The 22,964-nt window shown below is 39.5% G+C and overlaps 1 protein-coding gene across 1 annotated transcript in view; it reads left to right on the top strand.

The window, feature by feature from the left end:
• The window catches only part of TBX15 (T-box transcription factor 15), a 92,334-nt gene that overhangs the window by 35,085 nt on the left and 34,285 nt on the right, over nt 1–22,964 (top strand). The window contains exon 2 of the mRNA XM_018074716.2: nt 17,753–17,966. Within this exon, the coding sequence (XP_017930205.1) occupies nt 17,753–17,966 (214 nt within the window). The remainder of the gene's footprint in view (nt 1–17,752; nt 17,967–22,964) is intronic.

Below are 22,964 nucleotides of genomic sequence, written 5' to 3'. Positions count from 1 at the left end.
CTCTGCTGGATTAACAGCTGCAAAAACTGGAGCAGCTCAGCAGTTTTAATCCCTGGGTTCCTGTGTGTGCTTTCTGGTATTGGAGGCCTCTGTTGATAGAGAAGGGACAAGTCATACCTCTAGGGCCAAATGATATGACAGTGGTTATGTGATGTCATCTGTTGTCTTGCACATTATCTTTGCATGTTTTCCAAATCAATCCATAATTGCTTCTATGTGACCTTCCACAGGACAGTATGGAAAGTCCTGGCTTTGGCTGTCTAAGTCCATTCCAAGATCCTCTGCAAGAACATATGAATTTGAGATGGTGATGTAGGAATATTTTCTCTAGTGTATTATGCTGCAGAGCTCATACTCCTTTATTTTTCTGTCTGAGCTATACCTGTGCAGAAAGAAAGCACAGTGGAGAACAATTAAAAATCTCTAGTATCACTGTAAATGAGGAAAAATGCCATTGAAGTAGATAATGTAACTGCTGTGATTGAGGTGAGACTTACTTGTACTGAATTAAAAGCACACAGAGAAATACACTGGTGGGTTAAGATTCAATATTAGAGGAGTTTCATAGATTTCCTCCATAGTCCAGCATATGTGGCTTTGTGCCCACCTGCATGTGCTTTTCTGTTTCATGCAACGTGGGTATCTCACAGATGTGTAGAAATTATACCTAAGGAGCACTGGGAAGGTGTTCAAACCATTTAGCGTGTCAGAGTAATTTCTGAATTACAGCTTGACTTGCATTTTCCATTATCTGTTTTCTCTGTATGTTTTTCATTCATGTTTTTATGTCTTTCTAATGTTCTTTTAATGTCTTTATGTTTACTTAGCTTTATTAGTTCCTCCATGTTTTTTTTAAACTGTACTGTTATAGGTCTTTACTGTCTTTTCTTCTTCTAATCTCTTCTCCCACTGATTTCTTCAGCTTTTTTTCTAATCTCCTTCTCCTGTGCTTTCTCCCCTTTCTTACTACTGCAACCTACAGTGTTTCTACCTGTTTCCTCTGAAAACATCTGGACTCAGGATGGTCTGAAGAGTTTTGGGATGAATATGAGCCAACAGGTCTTTTAGGAAATCTTACAGTTGAAGCCTTAATTTTAGTAAATAAAAAGTATTGTAGCCTTTCCTGTGACAGGAGAGGTGGCTCCCGAGTGTTCGCATTAGCTTTCAAGCAACACAGGAAATTCCTGAGAATATTTTCAGTGATTTAATTTCTTAGTAAGTCTGCAGTCAGTGAATTATTTTGTGTATGTGTAGGCAGATTTTCTCTTTTTGCTTTATTTCCCCCCTATTCCTTTATTTCATCAAGCCCTTGGCCTTTTTTTGTTTTATTTTCTTTTCCTCTTTCTTAAATTAGTTTTCTCCCCATAACCTCACCACATCATCTATTTCCATCCACTATGTCCTTCTAGGTTCTTTTCATCTTGCTTCTTCTACTCTTTTTCTCTTCGTTTTTTTCTTGCTGTTATCATCCCTAACAGACTTTATTTACTACATCTATAACTATTGGGAGCAAGGAGCCTTAGGCCTCACAGGGTCTATGACATTAAAAATTAAAATCTGGAGTGTTTGGCATAGGTCTGGAGGTTAACTTTCCTGAGACAGTAACTGGTTTGAACCTAAAATTCACCTGTGTTTCTCCTACAGTGTTCCCTACTGGATGCTCTGACTTTAGGAGCAGAGCAAGGAAACTGCCTGTTGTGTCTGTTGACTTCTCTAAACACTCAGGTAGTGCACAGCCTTAGAAAGCATCAGTGACTGCCACTTGCTACTGCCTATGGCAAGGAAATAGGGAAGAGTGTGAAGGAATACAGACTGGGAGAAGGGATTTGCTGACCAGGTTCCTCCTGTCTGTAGCTGCTTTCATATTTCTTTTCTCTTGGAGCTTGTCTTCTTCGTTCCACACCCTGTGCAGGATGTCCTTTTTCAGTGAAATACGTGGGTACAAAAGCTATTGAACTGGTACTAGCATTAACAAGATGAAATTGTTTTAAGACTGTATGGTGGATCTATCTGCTATAAAGCTGAGAGTGGTGCTGTAAGCAATAATTTGAGATAGTCTGTGCAAGTCCTCAGGCATTGTCAGTGAGCCCAACTTCTAGGTGAGGGGTTTGTGTTTATACAGGAAAGCTTCCTGGCCAATGGTGAATATTAATGGATTTACTGCTGCCCTGAGGTAGCAACTGTGAATTAATCACGAACAATTCTCAAAAGTGTGATTCAGTTTGGTCTTCCCCAGGATGCTTTAACACAGCTGAACACAGGCACAGGGAAAATACTCTTGGCAGTGGCTTGAGGACATTGTATGTAAGTAGATGTGTGTGTCTTTGCTCTTGCACATGGGTAACGCTTGTGCAAATGCCCTAAAACCAACCTTGGTCTAAAATAAGTAAGAAATTGCTTGAGCTCATTGAAGAAACTGGAATAGAATAGTTTTCTGTCAGAAATTCTGCATATAATTGATTTAAATTGCATGAGGAAAATAAAGCATTTATTGGGATATTGGGATCTGTACTAAAACAGTCAGTGCTACCACAGAGGTTTTTGCTTTCTGATGGTTTGAACTATCAAGGCAACCATGCTGCCTTATAAAGTTTAAAAGCCCTGTTCATTCTTAGACATACTGTGCTGGCCTGTTGACTAATTTCCATGAACTGTAATATGCTTTTTACTCAAGAGCTGTATGTTTCTGGCAGATTCTTTTGAGTGCTTTTCAAACCTTTGAAATAAAAAGTTGAGGAGTATTTGAGTACATAAATAAATGGGAGGAAATCACATGCAGTAAATCACTGGGTGTATATAGATAGTCTAAGGATTGTGAAAGAAATCAAGTGTGAAAAAGCAATGATACTGTAAAAGAGTTAGAATAAAATCAGAAAAAACTGTGGGTCAGATGCTAAGCAGCACGAAGGTTGCTTTGCTCCACTCCAGCAGCTCAGTATAGCAGTTAAACAAATGTTTTAGCTGGAAGTACACATACTATAGTTCCTCTGAAGCTGGATGCTGTGCCTCTCTCACTCTGAGGGTGAAAGAGTAGCACACAGCCCTTGCACCAACAGTCTGGAGAACTCATTTAGTGGGTCAGTGTGTGGGGATGGGACAGAAGCAGTATTCACCGCCTGCAGGTTTCCTGCTTAGTTCTGTGCCAATTCCCAAGCTTCTCTGCCCAGTCCTGTTTACAGCAAGAGTGGGGGAACCACAAAGTGATGTTGAACGTTATGGAGCATCTCCTGACTTAATTGATATAAAACTGGGAAGTTATTCTTCTCTTTTAAATACATCGCCTCCTGCAAAGAAATACTGGTTTTTAAGCATTACAGGAATGTCATAGGAAATTAGGCCTTAAAAGCAAAAAATACATGGAAAAGTTTGTGAGGGTGGTCTCAGTATCCCCTGGTGCCTATTCATTACAGTGTGACCCCAGTGCCATCATTTGTCAACTAATGAGACAAAGTGGTGTACTTTTTGCAGCTCATCTCCTTCATTCACAGGTGCTGGTGTGCATGTGTGTTCATGGAAATTATGCATAAACTAGACTGTTTATGTAGTCTGAACTGTTTAGCTAAACTCCTAGACTATAGGAGTTTTAACTACAGGGACATGGTTATGCCAGAGCATTTTCTCCTTCTGATGACATTGATTAGTGGGTGACTGTGATGAGCTGGGCCGTACAGTAACTGTTGCCAGGACTTTCAAATGGCTCTGGTGGGGATAAGTCTGAAAAAAGGATTGAAGGGAGAAGAGTGATCTGTTTGTGTAAATGTTTCCTCCTGTGTGTGAAAGGTGCCGTAGGAGAAGTCACAAAAATGCTTGGTGAGGCCTGTAGCACTCTGGAAATAGCTGCTGGTACTGAGAGCCTTTCAATAACTTCACTGGGTATGGAGGGACACAGTAAAGGTCTATCAGGTTTTTGAGAGGAGGTGTTAATTTTTTTTATGATGTGCCAGAAAAAGGGAAGAGAGTAGAGGAATACGGTCCAGCAGAGAGGTCAGGTGGGACCATTGGAATAAAATGAGAAGTTTATCCTTGCAGTGGTGTTTTACACAAATGTAACTGTGGAAAGACTGTGTTAGATTACATAAAAAATGATTTAGCAGAGAACAAATGCCAGTACTGACAAATCTTATAATTACTGGTGCTTACAAATCTTACAGATTATGGCTGAGCCCATGAGTGATGGCACTAATACCTCTGTGATAACATATTTAAGAGGGAAAAAAATTATTGAGCAGAAGAAATTGTGGCCAGAGAAGAGTGTAGTGAGAATATGTGAGAGAAACAGCCCTGCAGACATCAAGGTCAGTGAAGAAGGAGGGGGAGAAGGTGCTTCAGGTGCTGGAGCGGAGATTCCACTGAAGCCCGTGGTGAAGACCACAGTGAAGCAGGTTGTCCCTATGCAGCCCATGGAGGTCCACAGGGGAGCAGAGATTCACCTGCAGTCTGTGGAGAACCCCACACCAGAGCAGGTGGATGCCTGAGAGAAAGCCATAATCCTGTGGGGAGCCCTGGCAGAACCTGTGGACCTATGGAGAGAGAAGCCTATGCTGGAGTGGGTTTATTGGCAGGACTTGTGACCCTGTGAGGACCCACGCTGAGCAGCCTTTTCCTGAAGGACTGCACCCTGTGGAAAGAAAGAGACCCATGCTGGAGCAATTCACGAAGAACTGCAGCCTATGATAAGGACTCACGTTGGAGAACTTTGTGAAGGACTGTCTCCCACAGGAGACACTCTGCACTAGAGCAGGGAATGGACTCCTCTCCTCAAGGAGGAAGCAGTGGCAGAAACATATGTTGAACTGACCATAACCCCCATTCCCATATCCCTTCCCTGTTGTACATCTGACAACACTTGCTGCTGTATAATGGGTTATGTGCAGGGTAGCAAGGGAACAGCAGGATGCCACATTTGGAGGTGCAGCACACCTGGCTGGTTGCAGGAGGCATGTGCTGGTGCATGCGCCCCGTGTTACATGCAGGAGGGAACCATGGTCTTCCCAGGGATGAGGGATCATTGCTCTTTGTTGCAGCCTTTCCAGAAGGAGGGGATTGTTGTGGGTCAGGTTTCAATGTGGGGGACAGCATGTGCCTCCTGGTTGTGCTGTGGAATGGGAGACACTCTGCCACCTGTCCCTCCAGAGAGTGCTCAGTGACCTCTTGCTGCTTGAAACACAAGGGACCTGAGAAGAACAAGTTTTGGAGGTGTGAGGCTGGATGAGTGGGTGGGGTGGAGGCAGTTGGGACACCATAGTTTGACCTAGCAATATCCTGCACAGGATACTTGTTCTGTACTCTGAGGGCTTCTCTGCACAGGAAATTGAAATTCATATTGAATATTTGTTTGATTGCCAATCAGTGTAAGATATTCTTTATTCAAGAAAAACCACAAAGTCATGCTTGCTGCCTAAATAACCCTGTAAGTCCATGTGGAGATGCCTTCCTGAATTTAGAAGCACCGCAGTTATTACACAAGGCATGTCTCATGGATCTGACCTTCCCAGTTCCTTCCACTAAGTAAACAGTGGAATTGGTTATTCTCTAGCTGTGTCTTCCTTGCAAGAAAGGCACATTTTTTAGAGTGAAATACATAAAAGTCAGTTTGCTGTCTTTCTGTGAAATATTCAGTATAATGAGCTTTGTTGCAGAGAGAGTTAGGGAGAGGCAGGGGATGTAATAGATGCAATGTGGGACTTGCTTTGCTGCTTTCTGGGGAAAACACATTGCTCCTATTTTCCAGTGAGGCCGACAAAGTTCATTACTTTACATTTCTGTAAATATCCTGACCTGTTTTAGTAGCAGAAAGGCAAGGGTGGCTACAAAACTAGCATTTTCCAAAGACATCTTGAGATTCAGCCATGGAAATAGCCATTTAATTTCAACCAGACACTTATTTTATTTTATTATTTTATTTTATTTTAATTTTATTTCATTTTTTTTAAATTTTGTTTTGCTTTTTGTCTCTGTGCCTCAATGGAACTTGCCAGCAACTGTACTGTGCTGTTAGGAAGGAGTGTTGTGAGACATACTGTCTGCTCAGAGAAAGGCTTTTAGTGCTAATTTCTTTACCCCTAAACACCATAAAATTTAAGTAAAAACCACAGTCTCAGGAGTAATAAAACAGATTCCCAGTCAGGATTTTGGGTGCTTTAAGCAACCAAGAGTGTCCTGTTGAAGTACCTCTGCATTTCCCTATTATGTTAATATTTTTCTCCATCATGAAATGTAAGTTGGCAAGAAAGCTGCTGAGAGGGGTTAATAGGTCCATACTTACCTGATGCACTGAGGAGGAAATGAGCTCATCTGCTCAGCAAATCAGACCTGCAGTCAGAAAGCAAAACTGTCTGACGTGAGCCATGGAAAGGGAGGGAAAGAATTGTGTGGCATTGAGGACGTTCACCTGGCTCACTGTCATTCTTTCTGCTGGTGCATTTTGTGAGAAGGTGTAAGGTTGTGATGCTTCCTGGACTGTCTTCTCTTTACAGCATTTGGTGCCAAGAAGCCACTTCCAATAAGCTATCTTAATCCCCAGCCTCTTCCTCCTTCTTTCTTACTCTATATATTTGTTTAACTTCTGTTTTAGCCTCGTCCTTTCCCTCCCTCTCCTTCTCTGCCTTCCATAACACATCTCACTGAAGAGCAGCCCAGCTGCTTCTCAGACCCTGCTGGGCTCCAGGCTGGAAGGGGTGGGTCACAGCTTCACTTTGAAGCATCGCCGTGGGGCTTCGAAACTGTACTGGGAGAGGAAATTGCTGCCTCCTCCTGTAACCACATGGTCAAGCTTAGCAGCATCAGAGACAAGCACGGGCTGCTTTTCACATCAAATTTTACCACACAAGAAGAAGGTGATAGAAGTATGATTGAAGGGAAAGTTGGGAGAGGGGGAGGAAAGTATGTTCTTTTGAAACTGTCTTTTTCTTCTCCTCTTTTCCCACACGAGGACGGGTGGATGTCTTATTAGGTCAGTGCTTCTCTCCAACCATCTCATGCTGTAGGTTGGGACGGGCTGAAAGGAAATTTTGAGCCACAGATAGCAGCATGTCAGCAGTAAGGAGGGCATGGGAGGATGCACAAGAGCACCAGAGATACTAAATAAAATTATGAAATACTATGTTTGGAAGAATAATAAGGGATATGCTATTTGGCTGCTTGTGCTCTTATACCCTGCTCTTAATGAAACGCCAGTGATGGATTAAACTCTGCTTTTCCTCTGCGTTCTTCTTGAGCTGAGCAGTAAGAAAAATCTACAGCAGCGTCTTGGAAGAATGTGAGGAATCCTCTGGATATCAGGAAAGTCACATATTTTTTCATTAAGACCTTAGGGATATGCTTCATTAAGACATTAGGGATATGCTAAATGATAACAAGTACTAATAGGACTGGCAGGTACTGAATTCTTGGTGTGTTGGTGTCCATAGTGGTCTTTCCATCTCTAGGCTCTAGTTTGAAAGATTTTGACTTTCCATTCTGTGCATTTTCTACAATAGTACAGCATCAGCTTTTTTCGGTGCCACAGTTGTTTGTGATAGAAATCCCTAAGTGTGGTAGGAATGTCTCAGTATGCAAGTTCTAATGTTGGATGGCAGAGTGAGGTTGAACAGGGCATTTTGGGAGATGTACGGAGACTGCAGATTCAATGTGCTATCGCATATCTGTTGATATTATTTTAAACTCACATCAAGAAGGCTAAAATAGAAGTTAATGGTGATGTAAAGTCTTGTTTTCTACTTCAAAAATATATGGAATATTTGCATTCTTACTTGTAGTTGTGATTGAAAATTTTGAGAATTTTGCAGATTTCCCTTCCACATGAAAATGTTCATCCTCATCTTCTAACAAGAAGTTCCAAAGTAATTCAGTAGAATTTCTTCTTTGCATCTGCAATAAGATACAGCAAGCCATTCTTTCCACTGTCAAACCCCCTAATTTTTTACAGAAAAGATGGTTGGAAAAAAACCCTCAATAAACTCAAAATGTGCATATAATTTTCCAAGTGTAGTACATGCTTTTAAAGGTTTCAAAAGAATGAGTTACAAAATAGTTTAGTTCTGCATGGTTGAAAATGTGTGGGTATTCACACACAGAAAATTACTAGCCCTGTTTTTGACAGCCCTAGAGGGTGCTATATGAGGTCACAGAAGCCAACCAGTTTCTGAGGTCACCACAGATGCATTGACATTACCCGTGGGGGAATTGGGCAAACCTGAGACTTATGCAACTTCAATGCCTCCAGACTGTGCACTTTTTAGCATATTTTGCTGTAATCTAGAGTTTCCTGAGAACACCACAGTGGGGCATCCCATTGTTTCCAGTGTGCTGAACTGAGAGTCAGGCAGGCACAAGCATTCTGAATTAAAGTATTTTGCATAAAATACGAAACACAAACTATTAGAAGTTTTTGCCCATATTTTCCTTGAATATATAATTTAGATTAGATGTGAATGAGAGAAGCCAAGGAAAACGGACCGGAAATTTCTGATATTCAGAAATGCTAAATTATGCAAGTACCAATTTTAGTGTTAAGCAGTGGTGTGTTTTTAAGTTAACAGACATCTGGACATGATTCTCCATTTCCTTTTATCAGTTTTATTCTGGCATGACTTCTAACCAGAAAGTGGAAAAGTGAGTCTCATAGCAGTAAGGGCATGTAGGCACACATACAGGTATGACTGAAAAATAGAGAGATTTATATCTGCATGTACATTGTATGCTACACCTGTGAAGTGTTTATGTCGAGTCATTCATGCTCTGTTATTCAGAAGGACTAAATATGTGCTTTTAGAGTAAGTGCAAGTGATTCTTTGTATTTCCCCGTGTGTGACTGTAAATGCCACATTAAAAGCATATACTTCTTTCAGTGAAGTGAAAAGGGTTAGGCACCTCTTCAGTGGTTGTATAGATGAAGTGTTTGTGAGTTTTGTAAAGATGAATGAAGTTCATGGAGTTATTACAGTTAACTGTGATCGCCAGATGTTGGAATATGTGTGTGAATGCGTGCTGGTGCATCTGTTGTTTGGATAATAGGATATACACGTGTGGGACAACTGTGGAGTGTAGGTGTTATGACACTCTGGACCAGACCTTCAGCAGGTGTAAATCAGGGTGGCTCAGTGGAAGGCAACAAAATCCAGCAGTGTGTGCTTCCTGGAATCAGCGTGTGTGATTGCATGTAGGGACTTTGACGTGTGGGATTGCGGTTGGCAGAGTGTGTCAGGATGTGACTTTGGGAGCTTGAGCTGAAGGCAGTTACTAAAAGAAAAGAAAAAAAGCCAAGCCACAAATACACATCTAAGGAGCACGGATGCTGAGGAAAAAGGAAAGAATACATGCACTGAGACTGATCCTTCACGCTAAGTCAAGAGTTTTGTGCTACTTTTCCTCTGTGGAAGTACATGAAAGCCAAGGGATTTTAGAATACTTTCAGGGGGGAAATTCCATTTATGGCTTGGCATGTGTGTGTGATATTTCAGATTTCAAATCAAATTGTGTTTATATGACACAGTTGTCTTTCATAGCACAGGCTTGATTGAAGTTCCTAACACATCTTTTCCTGGTCCATGCACCATACACTTGTAATGCAGTGCTGTAACCTATTCAATCTCTCATGGTTCTGTCCCCCATGAACCAATACCAACTCTATCCCCCATTTTGTTGCTTTTAAAAATATTTTTTTATGTTTCTGGCTTGGTCTTGAAACACTAGAAGCTAAAAAACACTAGCACCACACTCAGATGCTTTTGGAGAATCTTTTCTCTCAACCCTACCTGTATGGCTACATAGTCACAGGCAGGAAAATTTGGATGCAAGTCAGTTTTGTGTGAAGCAAATAAAAGGAAGAATATGTTTATCACTTGTGAAAAATACCCCAGCCTCATTGTTTAGTAAAAATATCTGGTTACTCTGCGGAGGTGATCAAAACAGCAAATGGAACATTAGGTTGTGAGAAATTTAAAGGAAAGTACCATAAAAAGTACTGTAATTTCTGCTATGTAAGCCAGTGGTAGATCACTGATTTAAAACTCAAATGTATTTTTAGGAATTCAATCCCATACATATATTTATGTATCTTTGTATGTGTGCACATGCACGTAACAAAAATAGGACAGATTCTGCAAGCAAGCAATTAAAATGTTTAGAGTCAAGAAGAAGCTTTGTTATGAATAAAATCTGAAAGGATTTGGGTTACAGTCAAGAAGTTTAGGTAGAGGAGAATCAAAATTGTGCGAGGACAGATAGTCTTCCAAAGTCTGGCTCAGAAAGGGGTGTGGGAGGTCTGAAAGACAGCTTGGCTAATGTAGCATGTGGAGGAAAAAAATGTACTCTAATGATTTGTTGAACTATTACAAACCCAAACATCAGTTCAACAGGACTGGCCTGATAATTACTGTTTTCCCAAAAGAAAATGGTAGATTGTGAATGAAACGAACAATTTAAACTTGAAACTTCGGCTTAATGGAGATGCATTTTTTCTTGTGAAACCATTCCCATGGAAATTTTCTGATGATTTCCTTTTGAAATAGTTGCATTAAAAAGGAGATACATAAAGTAGTATTTATCTTGTTATAATACTGCAGCAAATGGACAGTCATACCATAAAGGCAATGCATTTTAAAGTGAAAAAGTACTTGTGTGCACAGTTAAATGGTGGAACTCACTGCCACATGACGGCAGTACCAAGAGTTCAGAAGGACTCAGGAAAGAATTGGACTCTTTCGTCCATCTGGCTCCCTGATACTGCTGTCATGATAACCCCCATGGTATAGGGAAATATATATAATGTCTCTTTCCCTGTGTTTTGTAGGCCGCCAAATATCAGCTAAATATTAATGTACTTAAAATGTTAAGCTTCATTTGTTTGAGCTGTGTTTATGCCTACAAAAAGGTCAACATTTTCTGGACTTTGTAAGCATTATAAATTTCCCAACAATTTCACATTGGTTTGAGACAGAATAGATACCTCTGCAGCATCAATCTTGCGTCATGTTTTCCTTTTTTTATGAATGCTTTTTTTTTCCTATCTGGCAGAGAGCAGTCCAAGCCACAAAATCCAGAAACAGACTGTCCCAGAGTTGGTGCCCGTTTCCATCAGGGAAGGGCCTGCCACAGAGCTGGGATCTAGTTTCAAACTCCTGCACAATTTGTGGTTATTTAGAGCCAACATTTTCATTTGGGTTGGTCTCTAAATATTTGTTGTATGGTTTTATTTATAAGAATAATGACTCCATGTTTACAGGCTACAGCATATAATGTATCTAATGCCTGGTCTCTTATTTTTTTTAGTTTTCCTAACTTTCAAGAGCATTTCCACTCTTTAATTTTACACAAACCCTTGGACATGGGCCAGACAAATTCTTTGTAGTCTGTACAGTTCAGGATCTTGGCCAGATTAAAGTTGTCATCAATTTCACCTCCTTCTTCTAATAACATCCCACTTTCCCCCTATTACTTCTCATGTTTTTAAAGGTTGCTGTTCTCCGTGTTCAACTGCATTTTTTTCAGTATTATGGTCTTTTATTTTTAATTCTCATTTAACCGAATATTATTTTTCTGCATGCTCTTTTATGGGCTTTCTAAATATTTGCTACTGAGCAGTCTTTTTGTGAGGCTGTGCTGGTGATTCCTTGTCCTAAGTCAATTCTGACTGACAGCTGCAGAGAATCTCCTCAGGGAATTTTAGGAATTTCTTGGTTTCCTCTACACTTAGATTTCAAATTGCATTTTCCACAAAGCTAGTCTGACATACTGAAGACCCAAGCTATTTTTGTTTTCCAGAAAACAATAATACAACATCAAACTCTGAGTCCAAGTTTCGCTATTTCAGTAGATTTTGTTCTCCTGAAATGTGATTGGACAGAAGCCTCTAGTGGGAAAAATTATACTTATAAGCTACTTTTAAACAAAAAACCCATAGATTGGAAAGTTTATAGGACAGGTTTTTTGTTGACATATATTTGATGGGATATTTTTAGTTATGATAGGTAGTCTAAAGCATGGATTGATGAATTGCAGGCAGTTTTCCTGAGAGACAGGATTTCATATGAAGTCTACAAAAAAATCGTATGCTGTGACACTACTCAGAACACGCTTGGCCACCTAGCTTACGCTTCTGTAATGAGAATTTGTATTTGCCAAGGATGAGTTCAGAGCCCAGCAGTCAACATCTCCATTTTCAGTTGGGGCAGCTCAGGACTGGAGCTGGTATCTTGAATATCTGGTCCTAAACTGTATGTTGGCATAATGTGTACATTTTCTTTTTCTTGGCATTCTTAAAAAGTTACAATAGATTGTGAGATAAAACCCCTATTTTAAAGTTTAACTGTGGCTGATATTCTTTCTTCTGGCTGGAGCAAAAGTTAATTTTAAGGGCAAACCCCCAGGGTTAAGTACACTAGTAAGTGCCAGCTGCTTTGTACTTCTTTGCCAATACCAAGAAGCCATAAACCCAATTTAACTTGCTAGTTAAACCAGGTTTACAGCTGTTTTGCATTGCTGGAGTGGAACAGAGCAGCTGGAGCATACCAGTGAATCAGAGTGATTTTTATTTTGCTGGGTCTTATGTCTCTCTGTTGAGTCTTACATAGAATAAAACAGTATAAGAATAAGTCAGTTCTTGGCAGTGCATAGCCAACTTGATGCAAGATTTGCATTTACAGTCAAAGCCAGCATGAGGTTTTTTTGTCTTCTGTTTGTTTTTATATTTTCCTACTGGTTGTGTTTGCCATGGGGATATAGATGTGTAACAACACTACTGGCCTTATACTCAGTGTTAGTTTTGGTAGGAGCAGCCTTTTTTAAATGTATCTTACATGCTTTTTTGGTCTTACAAAAACACCTTATAAAACTACATTTCAGGAGGATGAAGAAGCCTTAGAAGTTAAAGTGCCAGAGCAATCCTTCAGAATCAGCTAGTCTCCTATTGATTTCACTTGTGACTGTTATCAGGTCTCTTCATTTGTCTATGCCACATCTCCCCATCTCTACATCTTCTGGTTTTGTCTTTTTGAGTCTTGTTGATGTTAATGTCATTTTGTCCTGCTATGGTTTCACAAAAAGGTCTTAGGCTGGAAATTAATTATATGAATGCTTCTTTTTGCTGCCTGAGATTGCAATATAGCAGGAGTATAGAGGAAGTTCTTGGTTTGGAAAAGTTTGTATTGTCTCCATATCAGTAAAATCCTGATATTGGTTACACCCTGCAGTCACAAATATAATAATAATGAATATTATTGGGGGATAGAATAGATGATTTTTTAAAGGTTCCTTTGAGCCTTAATCATTCTATAGCTCTATTATCTGTGGTAAACAGGTTATAAATTCTAGCTGTATGAAGCTGATAATGGGCCTAGTGCTGGAAGAAGGGATGATTGAAGTAGTAGGGTATGTGAGTGAATGGAAAAGTTCAGGGGGATAAAATAATATATAAGAACACCTGCAGAACTATCTTTGTGTTATTTGTTGTGTATAGTAGGTCCATATGGTTACAATCACCAAGTGTATAGAAACCTTTGCCTACAGCAAGAGCAATTGCTGGATCAGCTGTGCAAAACATACCATGCTAATTTGAACGTCTCTGTTGAACTCCAGACTTTTCTGCAGTTTGCTTCACCTCTGCTGCTCATGCTGTCTTTGCCACAGCCAGACTTCTCATGTATTTTTAAAGTTACTGAAGTTTTTTTTTAGCTTTTGCCCAAGTATTAGTAATCAGGGGAAAACTGTTGTGTACCTGAAGTAGTTGCACCAGCAGCTGACTCACCACAGTCAGATGAATTTCCACTTTTCCGAAGTGCTTGGACTTAGTGAGTTTCTGTGCTTTCACTTTCATACGGATGTGACATTTTGTCTCAAGATTTCAGTATGTGCTGCTATGCACTGCTATGTGCATGGGTTTTATGCTGCTGATTTTGTGGGATGGCAGTAAGCCAGCTTGAAAATTAGAAATCTGAAAAGAACCTCGAGATCTGTCTGCAACCAGCAGCAAAACAAGGTATCAGCTCTGCTAATTTCTGCTGAGTTGATAAGAGAAAACCATCCCAAAACCCCCCAAAGTCCTCCAAATTTTCTTAGCCCTTACATGTTTAGGATTTTGTACCTTCTTTTTAGTTGGCAGGTCCTAATGGCCAGCAAGTCAACTGCAGGGGAGAGTGAAGGACCACCTGTTGCACTAAATGTTCACAAACCTTGCAAACAAAAATAAACAGTAAAAAACCAAACCCTTAACAGCTTGTAACAGCTGCCACATTCCACCCAAGAGAAATCTTTACGCTAATGGAATCTGACAGGATCTACATTAGATATCTACATGTATACAAAAAAAAAAAAAAAGAGAAAAAAAAGTAATGAGAGGAAGAAAATAAATCTGTTGGGCTCCTCTGGGTAGGTGGTGTTTCATGTATATAAGGTTTTTGTCATTGTTTTCACTCCTGTAGTTTACATTCTTTGTTAGCTTGGAGTAAAACATTTGTTGAGTTCATGAGCTGCATGGTATGACCAAGGACTAAACTGAGCTTTTTTTATTTTATTGGTTAAATAAGGGGAGCATTATCCTTGCTGTGCTCCAGCTGCAGTGAAAATTCTGCTGAAGATTCATGTATGAATTTGCTTAGAAAATTAATGTCTTTTAACATTTCACATGCTGTTTTGCCTCTTGTACCAGACTGATGAAAACCCAAGGAATTTACATGAGGAACACTAGCCTGTTGAGTAGTAGAATGAAGTCAGGTAGGAGCACCTCACTGATTTGTGTAAGAAGGTTCTGATCCCAGGAGACATGGTATTGGTGCAGGATATTGTCCATTATCTTGGGACATTCAGTGGGGATACTGACCTCAGAGTCACCACACTTGTGAGGATGGTGTTTACTTCCTATCTGCCAAAAAAAGCCTGGGAATTTGAGGATGAAAAGAAACTATAAGTTGAGGATTTCCAGGGTGATCTGGAGATGGTAGAAATGGGGAAGGGATTAATAAATAAAGGTTGTGGCTCTCCTTCCACTTCCATAATAATAATAAAAAACCCTCCAAAAGTCTGTAAAGTCAATGGGATTGATATCAGCATAAAATCAGTGAGAGGAGGCTTAAGCCTCTGATATTTAATTTTTTGCAGCGTGCAGTTCTGCCTAATTTCCAGGGACCCCAAGGCTCCAGCCACATGCCCAGTTTGAAAAGTTGTCCAGGAAATACTGGAATGATGCAGGGACAGCATCTAGCCAAGTGCCATCTGTTGACCATTTACCATACTGCTTCAGAGGACGCATTGAGTTTCTGAGTGCCTGAACCAAGCACAAGTGATGTGGCCTAAACCAGCCTCTTTAGATTCAAATCTACAGTTTGGTGCCTCATTTTAGAAGGAGGACTCCATAATGGAAGGTTTTCCCTGGGTCCAGTCTCTTTAGACTCTCAGTGTAGTTTAGCTTTATTTTAGGTTGAACATTAGGAAGAATTTCTTCACAGAAAGGGTGATTAGATATTGGAATGGACTGCCCAGGGAAGTGGTGGAGTCACTGTTCCTGGAGGTGTCTAAGGAAAGATTGGATGTGGCACTTAATGCCATGGTCTAGTTGACATGGGATGGTGATCAGTCATAGGTTGGACTTGATGATCTCAGAGGTCTTTTCCAACCTAGTGAATTCTGTGATTCTATGACCTCAGAGAAGATATAAGACTTCTGGTTCAGCACATAAGCAGATATATAGAAAGGTCTTACTGTGATTTTTGAAGCATCCTCTTCCTTTTTGTTGAAGGACAAAGTGATTAACCATCCCTAGGAAGACGTAAGCATAGTGACCTCTTGTCTTGTGGCCACAGAACCTCAACAAGTGTCTTGTATTATCTTGAATCACCTTGTGTCTAGGACATCGGTTTTGAGTGTAGTACTGGTCTCTATGTAACAATCCTACACTGGTAATTTTGTGCTACTCCTTTAGAAGTATTGGCCTATTAAGGCTTCAGCCCAACTTGGAAGTCTGTGGGAGACATAAAGGAGTCCCTGTCCAAAATGGATTTGGAGCAATACATCCTGAACCTTTCTAGTGTCCTACAGAATTTCTACATTGTACTGGCAGATTGTCTAAATAATTGACAGAGCTTTCTGGAAACATCCTTTGAGCAAAATGTCCACTGTCCAGTGATATCACCTAGGGCTCTCACAAAAGATAAATGCTTCCTGGTGACACTTGGGACTGGAAGTTTCTCTTATACTATCAGCCAAAGACTTTGTGTCCATACCACTGTAGCAAAATGGATTTTCCAGAAATGTTTCTATGTGGCAGGAGATGGGGCTGGTGGTTCCACAGGTGGCATCTTCACTGCCTGAGTCTTCTTGACTGTTGCCCTCTGCACTGATGTGCAAGCTTGCTCCTGCAGACACTGTCTCTCAGAAACACTGTAAACCTGAGACTCAGCCTCCATGACCTCAGGGTTCTTAAAGGCATTTGTTTGGTATGGAAGGAATTTTAGATGGTATGATTTAATCACATTTTTAGCACAGATTGTTACTTTTTGTCTCCTTAGGTTTCCCTTGCAGACAGGGATATCTCTTTCTTTTTTTAAGTGCAGAGAATATGTGTAAATAGCCATTTTATTCCTTCACTGAGATTGCTTGTACTTATGTGATCAATGAGGACACTCAAGAATAGTGCTTCTGAATCTTGTTTGAAATCCACAGAGCTCTTCCTGAGCCTTTTGGTGGAGTGTGTCACATCACTTCATTCTGCTGTTAATCATCTATATAATACTGATGCCACTTTGTCAAAAATCAGACTCAAGACATAAACACATTGCTTTGCAGAATGTATTGTGAATTAATTGGATATAATGTGGGCATGCACCCTGTTTCAAAGTAACACTGCTATTTGCAAAATTTCATCTTAGCCCTACAATATGAGAATGAGGGCTGTATATAAACACCGTACCTAACTAACACATTCATGAGATATTTTTGCAAAGAAATGGCTCCCTGACCAAATATGACAGCCTGGACTTGTCAAACTAGTTGAACCTCACTTTTTTGTTTGGTTGCTTGTTTTTTGAGCAAGCCTTTTTCTTCTTCTCCCCCATAGAGGTTGTTGTGTGCTCTTTTCTGCAGTTTGCTTCAATCACTTTCCTTGGTAACATATTCCATATGTTTACTATCACCTTTTTTGGTTCTTCTGTAGCCTAGAGCATTTTATTCACCAAAAGCTGCATGGTTATCTTCTCAGGAAATATCATTCTTCAAAAAAAAGTTTTATAGGAGCAAATAAAACATTTCCAAAACAGTGCTGTCAAATAACAAAATAAAAACCTGTTCATTGTTTTTGATGAAAAAGATGTTAAAATGAAAAAGAAAAAAGTGTTGTTTAAAAATAACCAACTCTTCAATAGTAGTGTGGGACAATATTCAATTAAATGTAATGTAGATTTCCAATAAACCCATCTAATCCTAGATTGAAACTATGGATTGAATGAATTTTTTTTCATTTCTATTTTTAATCTATATTTTTTACTTCATTCCCTGCATTGCTTGCTACTATTTTTATTTTATGCTGAGGGTCCTTTTTTTTAGCTGTTTCTAAAACTTTACAAAAATGCCAGATATCATGTTGGAAACCCAAAGCCCCAAATCACAACAAACCATAAATATATATGTGTTATACATACATACACCTTATAAAAGGGCATTGTACTATTCTTTAGCACTTTCTGTATTGACTTCCCTCTTCCCTCCTTTTAACACTCACAGTAGGTAGAACTGGAGCATCTTACCTGACTTCTTTACTTTGCAGACTCAGAGCAGAGCACTGGGTCAGACACAGAGGTACTGACAGAAAGGACATCCTGCTCATTTGGCTCCCATTCCGACCTTACATCTGGTGGCTCAGGCCCTCAGCCTCCTCCACCTTCATCCATGGAAGAGATCCAGGTAGAGCTGCAGTGTGCTGACCTCTGGAAAAGATTTCATGACATTGGGACAGAGATGATCATCACAAAAGCAGGCAGGTAAGACATCTCTGGTTTTCTATCTAGTTAAAAAAGAAATCATAACCAAACAAAGTAAAAAAAAAAATTTTTTTGGAGAGAGAAACTTTTCTTTTTCCTTCTTGATGAACCAAAGGAATAAATACACTGGAAAAATTAAATGGCTGTCAGAGTTTCTGAGCTGTATCTCCTACTAGCTTTCTTAAGACAAGTAAAGTTGTTTCATATTACTACTTGAATAAGTGGCTACAAAGGAGAACTCACAGCTGCAGGAAACTGTTGAGAATGGTCTTTTCTTTGAATAAGTAAATCAGGAAACGATCGTTGTATTGTTGGCTGTACTGAATTTAAAATGAGTTATGCATTTGGGGGTGAGCCATTTGAGTTTCCTTTCAAGTTTCCATAGCACTTCATGAGCCAGTTGATTTAATCTCAAATACAGTGAAATTCAAACTCACCTTTGCACCAAATGAATGTCTTCCTGCAGTTCTACATAGATAAAGTGTTAATGATGTCCTGTATGAAAAATATGCAGGCTTAATGTTTTCCTTGGCTATTGCAGCTGATACTATGTCAGCTGAGATTAGGAAGATCCACTAATAAGCGAGATTCTTTTAGAAAGAAAAACCCACTCTGCCATGCTGTTAGCCAAGGGAAAGATCTTCATTACCGCCTACTATTAAAAAAAATAGCTAGACATCTGTTTGCCAAAACAAAACCTGAAGCTAGTTGTACATTTCTAGATCCCCCAAACTAGGATTTTTAGCCACGTTTGCGTTAACAGTCTGTTCCTCACCTCTACCTAATGAGGTTTTAATTCCGATTGACGGAGCGAAGGAGAATGTCAGCACCACGGAGAGATCCCGCCACGGCGAGCAGATCCCGTGATTGCCCTGGGAGCTGTCCCGACCCTGCCTCAGGGATGCAGAAGAGATTTCCCCTCAAGTTTTGGGGAAAATCCACGGTGTTCTATTGTTTATAGTGTTGTTTTATATCTGTGCTTTCAGAATTTTCCAGAACAGCTAGACTTGTTGTTTTCCGTTCTTGTGAAGTTAATGCTATTGCTCTGTAGCCCCAGGAAGTCCAGATAATTTGAAAAAGTTATATTGAACATATAACCCAGATGATCGCCCAAAAAGATTATCAGAGCCAGATTAGCTCCCTGTGTTAGATATACGATCTCTGTGGCACAGGAATCATCTTGCATCAGTACAGGGTGGGCTGCTGGTTTTGCCTTTCTCTCTCAAATGGAAGAGGCAAAGTAACAGGAATTATATCACTTGCTATTGTGCGACACCTTTTCTCTGGACGTGTCAAAGCAAACACAGAGAAAATTTATTATTATCCCCTTTTCATAGGGGGTGAAATCAAGACCTAAACAGATGAGGTGATCTGTCCAGCGTCATTAAATATGGCACTGGAAGAACCAACTTCCTTGCTTCTTACTTGATTATTCTGGTGCCTGGACCATGCTGTTTCAGAAACGTAAAATAATACATTATTACCTGTTGGATTAACTATATTTAATTCTCTTATGATACATAGAGTAGATAGACTAAAGAGCAGCATAAATATCTCAAAGCCTACCAACACTAGTTCAAACTAAAATGCCCAGAACTTAGTGGTATGAAGATGACCTCATGAGCTCACACTTTTCTGAATGAAGTAGTTGACCTTTCTGACATCTTAAAAAGCCATACCCTGATCATAGGATGCTTTTCTTTTTTTTTTTTAAGTCATCAAAAAATTTGAAACATCAATGCCGCTGGAATTTTGCAAATAGTTCAATGCAACTTTTCACAGAAGCCTTGACATCATTGGCAGGGATCCTGGAAAAGGAAGAGTTGTGGAATAAAAACCACGGTAAAACATTCTGGGGAGAGATATAATGAAATTAAATACTTTGGAAGAGTTTGGTCAGGCTGATGTACATATAGAAAAAAAAAGATTCTGTAGTTCCTTAAAAGTTTTTAGGAAAATACACAGAATTAAATGTGCTTCTGGGTTTGGTTTTTCTCTTTTTTTTTTTTTTTTTTTAACAACTCCCATTTGGAAATTTTCATCAGCTTTGCTTGAGCTGTAAACTCTTATTTGTTGATTGGAACTATGTATTTTGACACTTTTGATCTAAAACTATTGTTCTGACATATATGAATTGAAATGTTTAATGTCAGCAATGGTTCTTGGAATTTGCAATTTCATGTTGTCTTTCAGACAAATACGTCTTCCCGCATTGCGTATCACCATATCAAACAATAGATATCTATCCCTAATTCCACAGTAATAAGAGAAAGCTGATTAAGAATTATTATTACATAGTTCCTTCCATATGGGTACATGATGGAGCTGAACTACAATTCCAGAGAACCACCATGCCAGGAAAAATGAACCCCATTCAAATTCACTTCCCTCATCTGATCTTTTTCTCTTTGTTTCAACTTGGCCCCAAGCAAAAAAAGAAAAAATTGTTTTGATTTTCTTAGATTTTGGCTCATGTTTTGGAAGAGAGGTCTCTATTCTTTGGTCAAAATCTTGGTCTGCATCTTCTGATGAAATACCTCCTTTCTTATTCATGCATCTGTCAGAAGTGTTTAATAGCACATGTGAAGAAAGACAGACACACTAACTTTATTTAAGGAGTCCAAAGCAATAGATATTTTGATAATTTTTAGAAGGAAATAGACATAGAAAAACCTGTATGGACTGTAAAGAATACTTCTTTTTCCAAGATTTTTTTCCTATAACACCATTAATATTATTCTCAAGTGCCTTTGCAAGCTCCAGTTTGGATAATTTTTCCACTTATGGAAGACCATGTATCACTTACATGTCTTACTGTGCAAATCATAAATTCTTTATAATCCTAAATAATATTCTTTGTCCTTGAAAGGAGATACTTATTTGACTTCTGATGGCCAACTGTCTCATCACTGGCTACCCACAGAAAATCTATGTAGCTGTAGCTACTAAATATATGGTTTTTTTCTGCTTGATGATATTCTTCTCCAGAAGTGATGATAATAATATTGGAGGAGTTTGGTTGGTTGTGTTTTTTTTTTCCTGTTGACTATATTTGTAGGTTGACTGTTGCAAAGTAAAATGAAGAGCTGGGCAGTTTGTTTAGGTAATATGCCTGTTTATTGAGGATGGACCTTACAGATATGATATTTACTAATGAGATGTTTAACTTCTCTGGTTAAACATTTTTCTTTCAGAAGAAGATGTGTTAGTGATAGGTGAGAGCTGATTCAGGTAGTCCTATTTCTCCATGTGAGATGCATGATACATGATGCATCTCATAGATTAGTATGTATAATTTCTGGAAAAAATAGCAGAGCTCGTGTTCTTTCCTCAAGATTTCCTACTACTTATTGAAATTGTGAGAGATGCACAGGGTAATTTGCATCTGCTTCCTTCCCCACAGAAGATTTTGCTCTTGTTACTTTCTCTTTGGAAACCCTGTTTGAATCCTCTAAGACCTTCTTGTTTTGGAAGCCATTATAATTACAGACTCAGTTGCCTAGAACTACAGCTGCTCCTTAATTTTCTATGACCTGTAAGGCACTGCTTGGTTCCTGCTTGACCACACAATGTCTTTCTGTTTTGCTATGTAATGCTAGTTTCTAACCTACGTTCTCATTTCAAACATATTTCTGGAGCTATATCCTGACTATGTCAGGCTGACTACACTTTTTGTCTTTCAGACTCCCACTCTTGCTCATATTTAATTCTGCTTTGTTTTTTCTTTTCTTGATGTTATATTTACAGATGTCTTTTTTTGCCTATTTTCATAACTTATTCCAGTCCTCTTATGACTTTTCCTTTCTTCCCTTTCATCAAAACATTGTTATTCAAATTTTAATCGGATGCTTATAACAAGACACCTTTGTTCCTTGTGCAAAATATGCAAATGGCTGTCATCTGCAGCGCGTTCAAATCTGCAATCACCTTTATCTCCTTTTTGTTTGAAAGGCAATCTTAGACCCTGTATAAAATAAAATAAATTCAGCTTAAGCACTGAGCCATACTGATTTGAGCAACTAGACCTAAAACCATCTTTAACTCTTTTAATCTACCCTCCTTTACTAACAGTGATCATGCTTGTACCCTGGCAACATCAACAGAGGAATTTGAATCTCTCCTGTCATCTCTACAATCCCTATCTAAAGTCTATGGTCATCTGAGTTGCAGGGGTAACTGTTAACTGATGTGTAGAAGTACTGCCCAAAGTGGGAAACAATGAGCACTTATTCCTACAGGAATACACTATAAAGAGTGCTTGCAGTCCTTCTCTGGGAGGGAATGGCTGCCTACTGTTTATGGAGGTGGTTATATGAGTGTGACCATGCATACCAGCACATCCACATTGCTCTGGGAACTCAGGTTTTACCTGTCACAGAGCCAGGATCTCATCTCAACAATAGGGGAAATTATCTCATGTGTCGTATCACAGTTATCATATCCACACCGCAGGATGGCTCAAACCAAAGTGCTGAGGCCAGGCTTGGTAATAAAAGTGGAAAAAGCCAGAAGTGAGTGGAACTTGTGAACTTGTGACCTTGTCCTTTCCTGACTCCTGTATGCAAAATAGTATTTTGCAGGGAGTTTCCTTGCCTCCCTAAAATCATGAGTCTGAATTGTTTGAAACAAGTCCTTAGGGCTGTTTACATTACCAAGCATTATTTTTCATTTCCAGTGCTCTTCAGTTAGTGACAGTAGCAGGGATTTTGTATTGAAGCTCTATTGATGCTGAAGGGGCCCATGGAGAGGACTTCTCAGAGCAAGGGCTGGCAGGCTACAGCTACCAAACTGCTGCTTAGAGGTCCTGGCCCAGTGGGTCAGATAAGCTTTCTCCAGCTTCCAGAAAAATATCCCCTTTGGGAGCAACTGAGAAGATCTGCTAATCTCCCTCTCCCTCATAAACAATAAATCCTTTTGCTCCCAAGCCCTACCCTCAGCTTTTCCTCTCAAAACAAACATCTCCTGTACATGATCCCATACTGCAGAGGGAAACAGAAA

Source organism: Manacus vitellinus, unplaced genomic scaffold (assembly GCF_001715985.3).
Source record: "Manacus vitellinus isolate BGI_N305 unplaced genomic scaffold, ASM171598v3 scaffold_28_pilon, whole genome shotgun sequence".
NCBI lineage: Eukaryota > Metazoa > Chordata > Aves > Passeriformes > Pipridae > Manacus > Manacus vitellinus.
Note: the sequence above shows the minus strand (reverse complement) of the source record. Positions and strands in the feature narration are given on the sequence as shown.